The sequence below is a fragment of the Papaver somniferum genome, chromosome 4 (genome assembly GCF_003573695.1).
Source record: "Papaver somniferum cultivar HN1 chromosome 4, ASM357369v1, whole genome shotgun sequence".
Classification (NCBI taxonomy): Eukaryota; Viridiplantae; Streptophyta; class Magnoliopsida; order Ranunculales; family Papaveraceae; genus Papaver; species Papaver somniferum.
The window spans coordinates 63,340,405-63,350,803 of NC_039361.1; the positions used below are offsets into that span (position 1 = coordinate 63,340,405).

At 36.4% G+C, this 10,399-nt stretch overlaps 1 protein-coding gene and 1 long non-coding RNA gene across 2 annotated transcripts; one reads left to right on the top strand and one right to left on the bottom strand.

The window, feature by feature from the left end:
- Positions 1-4,169: 4,169 nt before the first annotated feature.
- LOC113275711 (serine protease SPPA, chloroplastic-like) lies at positions 4,170-8,940 on the top strand. The gene is made up of 13 exons (XM_026525253.1): positions 4,170-4,761; positions 5,170-5,353; positions 5,439-5,576; positions 5,817-5,987; positions 6,079-6,182; positions 6,412-6,479; positions 6,846-7,012; positions 7,271-7,340; positions 7,569-7,723; positions 7,814-7,919; positions 8,063-8,150; positions 8,242-8,385; positions 8,467-8,940. The coding sequence occupies exons 1-13, from the start codon at positions 4,255-4,257 to the stop codon at positions 8,695-8,697; spliced, it is 2,133 nt and encodes a 710-aa protein (XP_026381038.1). The 5' UTR covers positions 4,170-4,254; the 3' UTR covers positions 8,698-8,940.
- A 270-nt stretch (positions 8,941-9,210) lies between these two features.
- LOC113273944 lies at positions 9,211-10,004 on the bottom strand. The gene is made up of 2 exons (XR_003322682.1): positions 9,604-10,004; positions 9,211-9,487 (listed from the first exon to the last, which is right to left on the bottom strand). It is a non-coding gene; the product is annotated as an uncharacterized LOC113273944 (long non-coding RNA).
- Between the last annotated feature and the right edge of the window lie 395 nt (positions 10,005-10,399).

A 10,399-nucleotide genomic window follows, 5' to 3' on the forward strand; every position in this document is an offset into this window, starting at 1 on the left:
TTAATATTTCCATGAACTAGGGAGCTTTTTATCTCTTCCCGTATAGCCACTGGACAAAAGCCTCAATACATTATATTCTACAGGTAATTTCTGCGTTAATAATGTTATCTAATTGGCTTATGTCTACCGCCTTTTCTTTTGTTTTCTTTATGATACATTTTCTGCTTTCAGAGATGGAGTAAGTGAGTGAGGATCAGTTTTATCAAGTCTCATTCTATGATCTTGATGCTATGTTGAAGACTTTCTTCTTGGAAGTATTCATTCCTTGTAGAATACTTCAGTGTGCATGTCTGGTTAAAAGGGGAACCACTGATGTCTTTTTAATATGTGCATCTTATGCCCACGAGTGGCCCCAATACAATCTTGAAGTTGGTCTCACCAGTTACGCTGCAGTTAATGATGGCTTAACTAATGTATGCATGTCTGTAATTTGAACCAGGTGCAGATGAAACAGGACATGATGCTGCACCATAGGTGTTACTAAGTAAGTAACTTTTCTTTTACGTCCCATGAGAAAGTCTTTTTATCAAAACTTATGTACATATAGTATGACAGATTTTTCAATATGAAAGTTGTCGTGTACATATAGTATGACATACCATGTTTTTTCTTTTAAGTAGTTTCTTATGAACACTCTATTTATTTTCTTTTCACTGTGATTCAATGCCTTAAATGGATTTGTATTTTTTCTTTTCCAGGTTGTTTAGCTTCGAAACTTGTTGCGGTGGTGAAATTGTTTGATGGAAGAGGAGATGTTGAAGATCGAAATTCTGATGATTATCCACTGGTTTTTATTTAGATCCCTAGCTATTCTATTTTCCTTTGGTGTGTTGTTTAATTGTCTCATTATGGTTTTGCTGGTTAATTGCACTTGTCTTTAAGCCTGCAACTAATTAGATAGACTTGTATTGGTCTGAACTCAGGATTTAAATCATTTTATGTGTAAATTGACCCAATGAATTACTGAATCGTAAATGGAACGATCATTTGAATGTATGATTTGATTGAATTTGGTTTGAATTATTTGATTTGAGTTTGATTTGTTCTTCATTTGAATTCTCATTTGAGATTCAGTCAGACTCAGCCAGGCCAGACAAATTCAGTCAGCCAATCTGAATCTACTTTTTTTAATATTAAAATATATATCTATGACTGATAATGGTATGTCCTAACACCTTGGCCGTTAAAATCGGTCATTGATACAGGTTGTTCCGCGACCCGTTGAGCCACGTCATTGATGAAAAAGACGCTCAAACAACGACTATTTCCGCGACTGTTGAAGCAAGTCATTTGACTCGTATATATGACTTGCCTCGACGGTCGCGAAACTGCTATTTTCCACTAGTGATTGTGATTACCGGCTACCTCTCCTTCACAGGAAGCGATCGGCCAAGTGATAGCTCGCCCATACGATTCTCAATTGATCACCCAAAGGTGGTCGGTCATGCTACCTTTTTAAGACGCCCAATCCGCGACTTATTCAATCAAGCTCTAAAACAACGATGCTTCATGCACATCGATTATTTTGAGCTGCTTAAAGGCGATTCTTTACGTGCATCGAATACATACGATATTTTATATCGGCCTCATAAACAACTTAGTTGTTTAACCTAATAGCACCATATGCTATTCTTTGCGTCAAGTCCCACGACTTGACCCACTTACTCAAGACATCAAACATGTCACAAATTGGGGGATACTTACTGGGGTATCGGTCTGGAGCTTTACAGCGTGCGGCGTGCAACGCCCCCATTACGATAACGTGTCAGGAAAAGACGAACGGTTAACAACGATGAGAGTAGTGGGTAAAGGTGTGACCACGTGATGATCACTACCTCCTACACAACCCCACTACTCTATTATTTAATCTTATCCACTTCCTACGAGATCAGGGGTACGCTCAAATGACTTGTATAAATAGGTTTTCAAATTATTTCGACAATAACAACACAAGTGTTGTCAACACAGTATCCATAAAACACCAAGAACTGATAGCTTACATTCTGCAAGCCAGTTCCACATTCTGATACAAGTCATAAACAGCCACACCTTCATAATTCAACATTTTAATCCCAAACACCTTCTTCGCTTCCCTCCCTAAGATCAACCCCTTCTCCTTCACTTTGTGACCGAATTGAATATGGAACGACCATTTTTTGGTTTAAGCCAGAGTTTTATTGATTGATCCCTCGAATCTAAAAGTGCTCCCATGCAATGCATTGTTTAGGGTTCTAATTCGTTTCTCATCAACACACCCAAATTTACCAAAAACAGCAGAACCAGTTTTTACCCTCGAACAACTAGTTACAAGAGATTTGAGAAAATCACTCCTACTTTGAGAGCATTTCTTTCTAAAGAAGAAAAACAAACTAAATGGTTGGAATTTAATTCCGAGAAAAACCATCATTCTTCCGATTTAATCGGATCTTATTCATATTTGTATTTGTCTTATTCCGGTAATCCTCTTCTTTATCTTATTGGATTTCTCGGTGTTGTACTCTTAGGATATGTTCTTGTTACTTTGAATTATCTTATTTTCGATCTTAAACTCATTGTAACCTTGAAGTCCCATTAATCAAAAAGGTTCCTTGTTTACCAAAAAAGAAAAATATATGTGTTTGCTTGTTTGGTAAATCATCAAAAAGTAATATAAAATAAAGGGGTAATTTGCGTTACTTCCCCTGTTGAAGATCATAGTTTGAGTTACCTCCCCTAGATAAATTAAATTATCATAACCTCCTCTCGTCAGGAATTTCGTCCAATGTTTCTGTTATGTGCCACGTAAAACGTGTACGCGTGGCAGATCCATTATGAGTGAAATGAAATGACAAAATCACCCTCATCTTCCACATGAGATATGTTCTTAATTTCACTTGTAGCAGCAGCGAATGATGTTAGAGTTCGATCCAGTGTCAGTAACACCAAGATAATCATACATATAAGAAGTTCAATGATTCTGCTACTGCAACAACACCATTCAATCTTCCAATTGACAGCAACAGCTTCACAAATTCATACTGTTATTCTCAGATTCACCAGATTCACAACCACCTCCATCATCAGATCTTAAGAAACACCATTAGTTCCCATCACCAACTGCAACTCGAGAATAATATATCTTCTCTCTAAATTACAACAACAACCCAATTTCTAGTTTCTGAAATTCAATCCAACACCTATTTGATTTCAAGTATCTCAGCTGAACCCATGTTTGCAATCGACATCAGCAGTTCCTCTTCCCTGTCCCAAAACTTAAAACCCTTGTCAACTTAACAACTCAAACCCTCAATTCGATTTCAGTTTTTCGATTCACAGCAAAACCCTATCATCTTCTCTTCCAATACAACACAAACCCCTAAATTCAGATTCTGGAGTAAACCAAACCAGAGATGAAATTGAGATATATAGAGACGCCGCAGAGAGTGAATCAAGAAATGGGTTCACTTTGAATCAAGTTTTCAGTGTTGTGATGGTGGTGATTAAATTAGTAAATGAAATTAGGGTTTCGATTTGTAACATCAATTGAAGATATTGTTGTTGTTGATTTTCATGGGTATGAGGTGTATTTGAGTTCAACAGAGAACAATTTGTGGGTTCGATCTGTTATAGGAGATTGAATCGGAGAATGGTTTGTGTATGATTGAATCTGTATAGGCTGAGTTGATTTATTATATGTAGGAAATTGAATCTCGTATATGATTGAATCTATGTAGGCTGAGTTGTTGAATCTGAGTAGAAGATTGAATCTGTGTAGGCTTAATTGATGTTTTCTGCTTTATAAGTGTTGTTGTTGTTCGATTTGAGCCCAGATATAGCAGGGAGTGGTGGACTGAATAAACCCTAGATGTTTGTTAGCATTCTTACAGAAAAAAGTAAAATGAAGAAGATAAGGGTATTTTGGGAAGATAAATGCCACGTGTTTAGTTTTGTCCAGCTGTATACAGCTGGTGACTCACCTAACTGTCTTTGGACGGAATTCCTGACGAGAGGAGGTTATGCTGATTTAATTCTTGTAGGGGAGGCAACTCAAATTATGATCATCCAGGGTAGTTAACACAAATTACCCCTAAAATAAATAATAACATCGTGCCCGGTGGTATGCATCCGGTAATCGAATATCCACGTCATCATCATCTGATGATTTTGGGGAAAACCAGTGATGTGGAACAAATGTAACCAAACTTGTCAACTCCTCCAGTTCCCCAGTTGAACTCAAAACCTCGTTCCTCGCTTCCACTCTCACCGCAGAAAGAAATGTCGAGACTTGTTTCTACATCTCATTTGAGTTCTCTAAATCGTCATAGGAATTTCTCCGTAATTTTATCATCAAAATCATTACTAATCCCAATCCAATACACTAATACTAACTCTTCATTAACTAACAACTCTTCTTCTTCACTCAAAACTTCATTCTCAAACCCTAGGATTTTTCATTTCTCTTTTCCAAATTCAAGTCATAGAAAGGATTTAATAATTCGTGCATTTGAATCTTCATCATCTTCTGAGACTACAAACCAGAAAGTACCAAAAGAGGAGGAGGATGGAAAACAAGAAGAAGAAGAAGAAGAAAAGAAAAAAGGTGAAATTGAAAATGGGACTGCTAAAGGAAAGAATGATGATGATGAGTATCCAAGTGGTGAATTTGAGTTTAAGGAAATTACTGGGTGGAAAATTTTTGTTGTTAAGTGTCGTATGTTAATTGCTTACCCTTGGCAGCGTGTTCGTAAAGGAAGTGTTTTGTCGATGAAATTACGAGGCCAGGTTTGATTTTTGCTCTTTATAAATGTTTACAATGGTTGTTTAGACTTAATGATTGTATCAACTGTTTAGAGCAATGTCACCTGTTAACTAACAATTGTTGAGCCAATTCAGACACTACCTTTAGATAAAATTGTTTTGCAATATTAAATTTGAGCCAAACAATCAACTCTAAATCGATGTTTTTGTATGATCCAATTTTTTCTCAGTACCTTAAGAAAAGATGTAAACTTGAATTGTAGTGCGATTACACTGTAACACTTAGAATTTAGAAAAGCAGCATATAGCTTATGAAGACCGAAATGTTGGGGAGCTAGATACAGCTATAGAATGAATAGAAGACTTGTTGATTATGAAGTTTCTTTTGGAACAATGTAAAGTTATAATTTTAGTTTGTGTTTGTTTTTATAGATATCTGAACAACTGAAAAGCCGTTTCTCTTCGGGGCTATCTCTACCTCAAATTTGTGAAAACTTTACAAAAGCAGCATATGATCCTCGTATATCTGGAATTTACCTTCAGATAGAACCCTTGAACTGTGGGTGGGGAAAGGTTGAGGAGATACGTAGGCATATAATAAATTTTAAGAAGTCAGGTAACCAATTAGGTTCTAAGTTTCTATGGATTTCCTGGTCTAGGAAAACCTTTAATACTTATTAATAATGGCGTTGTTTACATAGGTAAATTCATTGCCGCATATGTTCCAATTTGTCAAGAAAAGGAGTACTACCTTGCCTCTGCTTGTGGAGAGATGTACTGCCCTCCCAGTGCTTATTTTGCTTTGTATGGTTTGACAGTTCAATCCTCCTTCCTTGGAGGTAAGTTGATTTTTATGTGTGTTTCAAAGTTTTGATATAGAGTTAGTAGGCAGAGCTTTTACTCATGTTGCTGCATGTCTTTCTAATTAAATGGTTAAAAGGGGGATGCATACCCTGTAGTTTGCAACTAGGTGAATAAGGTATTTGTTTTCGTGTTTAAAAAATGCTGTTGGACTTTTTTCTCGTTGTCTCATTGATTCTCAATAACATGGCACATCTCCATCTCACTGAGTTTTGCAGGAGTTTTTGAGAAAGTTGGGATTGAACCTCAAGTGGAGAGAATTGGTAAATATAAAAGTGCCGGGGATCAACTCACACGCAAAAGCATGTCAGAAGCAAATTGTGAGATGTTGACTGCACTTCTGGATAACATTTATAGAAATTGGTTGGATAAAGTTTCCTCCACTCTAGGTACTTTTGACCAAGTGGCCTGCATTGTAATGTTTTGGCTAATTTATTGAGCATCAAGATGTGTATGTGTTCCTGACTTTATCTTTACCAGGGAAGAAAAGAGAAGAAATTCAGAGCTTCGTTGATGAAGGGGTTTTCCAAGTAGAACGGTTGAAAGAAGAAGGTTGGATAACAAATATACGTTATGATGACGAGGTAAGAATTCTGATAAGATTGTGCTGTTGTAGTGTAGAAGCATTACTCACGCATCAATTCTTTAAAAACGTAACATGTTGTATGATCCTGAACGTACTTTCCGGGTTGGGGCTGTATATATTTTTTGTTTTGTTATGGGTAGAATAACGATGTTTGTGCGAGCAATATGTTTCCCTATCTGTCACGTAACCTAAGCTAATTGCCATTCAATATTATATTGCTCGTGCAGGTTGTTGATATGCTAAAAGAGAGACTGGGCCAAGAGAAGGATGAAAAATTACGAATGGTTGACTATAAGTATTTTTCTTTTCCCACATTTCCCTTTTTTTTAGATTATTATTGCAATACATGTATTCACCTGAACCTGAGATGTCAGCCTCAGAGAAGGAACTGTTATTAGAATACCTGAGAATGGGTGTCCCAGTGGAACTCTCAAAGTTCTTGTGAGAACTTGATAAACTGTTTGCTACTTTACCACAAACTATCCTTGTTAAAGTGTGTTTATCATGTTCTACTCAACTTAAACAAATACAAGTTATGCAAAATTGATATTGGACTCATAATAGAATCCTGACAAGTTTCAGATTTATTCTTTCGTCTCTTTCTCTGTAAGGAACTGAACGTTAGTGGTGTTCTAAACATATTTTGTCATGCTAACTGCAGGAAATATTCTAGGGTAAAAAATTGGACTCTGGGATTGACCGGAGGTAAAGATCAGATTGCGGTAATCAGAGCCTCTGGAAGCATTAGCCGTGTTAAAGGTTCACTTAGCATATCTAGCTCGGGTATTGTAGGCGAGCAATTTATCGAGAAGATTCGTAAAGTAAGAGGTAGTTAACTTCTCTCTCTCTCTTTTGTTCATCCTATAGTGTAAAGGTACCGTGTCATTTTGTATCAGTAACAATCCTTGTTATTTATTTCTATTTTGTAGTTTACACCACCATTGGTGTTGGATCTGCATTAATTGTTGAGATGCAAAATTGATTCTTTCTTATCACTCTATATAACACATTGAAGGTTTATGCATGCAGAGTGGATCTTCCATAAGAACAAATATTTCTCTTTATAAGTTTAGTTTCTCTTTTCAGAGTCAAAAAGATATAAAGCTGTTGTCATACGTATTGACAGTCCTGGAGGTGATGCTCTTGCTTCTGATTTGTAAGTGCTAGTGTAAAGCGTTACTAATATTAGTAGTTGGAAGATCTTATGATATTTTACCTACGCAAATAATCTCTCTCAGATAGTAGTTTGTGAAGAAAGAACCTAGCTTGTTTCTCACTTTCTCTTTTGCATGAACAATAATATCTTCATAAGATTATATTTCTAAAATCTATACCTTGATTTTATTATATCATTTGAATTGCCTAATCTTTGAGTTTCAAATAGAATGTGGAGGGAGATCAAGCTTCTTGCGGCAACTAAACCTGTCGTTGCATCAATGTCTGATGTAGCGGCAAGTGGAGGGTACTACATGGCAATGGCAGCAGGGTGTATTGTTGCGGAGGATCTTACTTTGACAGGCTCAATTGGTGTTGTTACAGGTAACATTGTACTCTGCCAGCTAACAAAAGAGTGTAGATGGACAAGAAAACTAGTAGGGAGGTTAATGCTCTGCTCTTTCATTATAATAGGAAAGTTTAATTTGGGAAAGATATATGAAAAGATTGGATTCAACAAGGAGATTATATCACGGGGAAAATTTGCCGAGGTCACTGCTGCAGAGCAACGTCCTTTCAGGTTAGAAACTCGATAACTGTAGACGCCACTTTACCCTACATATGCATGGTTTACATGGGTTGCATGTTTTACCCAACACATGCTCCCTCTTAAAATCCTAATAGTTTTCTTCCCTGTAATGATATATAAACTTTAACTTGCAGACCAGATGAAGCAGAACTCTTTGCGAAGTCTGCAAAAAATGCGTACACGATGTTCCGTGACAAAGCAGCCTTTTCAAGATCAATGCCTGTAAGCTATAGTTATGTATCTTAGAATTTCAATAGCCATCCTAGCATAATGCTTAACATTTAACAATAAATATAATTACCTACATCAACAGGCAGAGAAAATGGAGCAATATGCTCAAGGTAGGGTATGGACTGGTAACGACGCCGCTTCTCGAGGGTTGGTTGATGTTTTGGGTGGATTTTCTCGAGCTGTTGCTATTGCCAAACAAAAAGCTGGTATTTCGCAAGACAAACAGGTAGGTTGTTGCAAAATCTGCTCCTGCTTGATTAGTCTGTCTTTGCATCAATTTCTGTTTAATATATCTGGATGACATCAGGTTACTCTAGTGGAGATGTCAAGACCCTCCCCTACATTGCCGGAGCTCTTAAGCGGCACGGCAGCATCCATAGTTGGATTAGAGAGGACAATGATGGGAGTATTTCAAAACTTAACACCCACTGATGGAGTTCAAGCCAGAATGGATGGGATTATGTTTGAGAAATTAGAGGGAGCATCTAATGACAACCCAATCTTTACTTTGATTAAAGATTACTTAAGCTCCATTTAGATTCCAATCTTCTGGTCGAGGGGCATTGAGATCTTCCAATTCCAGAATGATCAAGATCAAATGACAGAGAATCTATACTGCATTATCAGGTTAAAGAAGTACGATTTTGAATGTTTTGTTCCTCAGAAGTCCTTTGCTCCCACAAAAGTAGGAAACAATCCATTTATGTAAATGAATTCTCAGAATACTGGTGTATACACATTCTGCTCAAAAAAGCTAATAGAAATGAAATGTTACTATCCATTTTTGGCAAGTGTCAACTACCTTTCATGAACATCTCACTGTCTCATCACAGAAATACTCAGAAATGAAAAACCAATAGTTTTTCAAAGTTCAATTTTTTTCCAGGCTCTAGTTCTTGTGCTAGTACTAGAAACTAGTGATATACAGTAGAATATATGATTAATAGTGACGAAACATTGTATTCCAGGATTTGGAAGGCAATTGAGATTATCAACCCTCTTTAACTATTCAGAGAGAACTGGATGTTATATATGAGTAGTAAACCAATAATAATATAAAGTAAACTCCATGCAGTTCATATTAACTCTTTGCCAATACATAGTATAACATTGTTGCAATACAAGAAAGGATACATATGCATTACAATTTAACTATTTCTCTCTTTCGGTCATTTCTTGCCTTTGATAGCTGATGAGCTAATTGCCATAGAGTGTCTCTGGGTTAAACCATTTGAAGAATATTTTCCTACTAAACAAAAAACCATTTATTTAATCCTCGTGGTGATCTACTACTAATGCTACTACTAGTTGTTGTTTTTATCCAGCTGCTGCAACAAAACAGTATCTCAAATTAGGAAGAAATTACAAAACCACATCTCAAATTTTAGAAAAAAGTGAAAGACCTGAAATGATATGGTGAAAATCAAAAGGTGAACTGAATTACCTTGTTTCATTACATACTGTTTTACATCTTTTCTCTCTTGTTGTGATTTTTCAAGATACTTCCTTGGCATGGTACACAAAAGCAGCAGAACAAAGAACAGAAGCAATGAATCCAAAGATTCCTAAACCAATCATTAAAGAAATCCCAGCTACCATCACATCTAAAAAGCTTTGTCCAGTTAGCATCATCATCATTGTCATTCTTCTTTAAATCTTGATCGAGATTACCTCAATCTCAAACTAACTCTCTCTTTTTTGTGATAGTCAATCTTGCAATGCCTCTATTTATAGATGAATTTGGTTAGGATGCTTCTGTCTAATGTTCTTTCCCCAAAAATAGAAAAAAAACAGATGTCTTGGGAAGCTGATCACATCGTGTCACTGATTCTCTCACACCCAGACGCTCTTGTCAGTTGTGTCATGCCTCCTACACTAATCGAGAAATTTTCTTATCTTCATGTTTTGGATCTGGGTCTAGGTCTGGGCCTGGTCCTGTAAAGGACGAATAGTTGGTGCAAGTGCAACGCCAACTCATGGTTTGTGCAACGCTACCTCATTAATAAGAATCTCATTTATATTGATTAGGTTTTTTCTTGAATTACTATTAGGTTTTTGATTTCGGAAAAATGGGTCACTTGTCCAAATATTTTTGAAACATGGTTCAAATGGACGAGTAAAAATCAGTATGGGTGAAATAGACACCAAAAAAATAGGAATGATGAAACTGGATTCATCCTAACTTAAACTTAAAAAAGAGCGAGGATGAAACTGGATACATCCTGATGTAAAATTAAAAA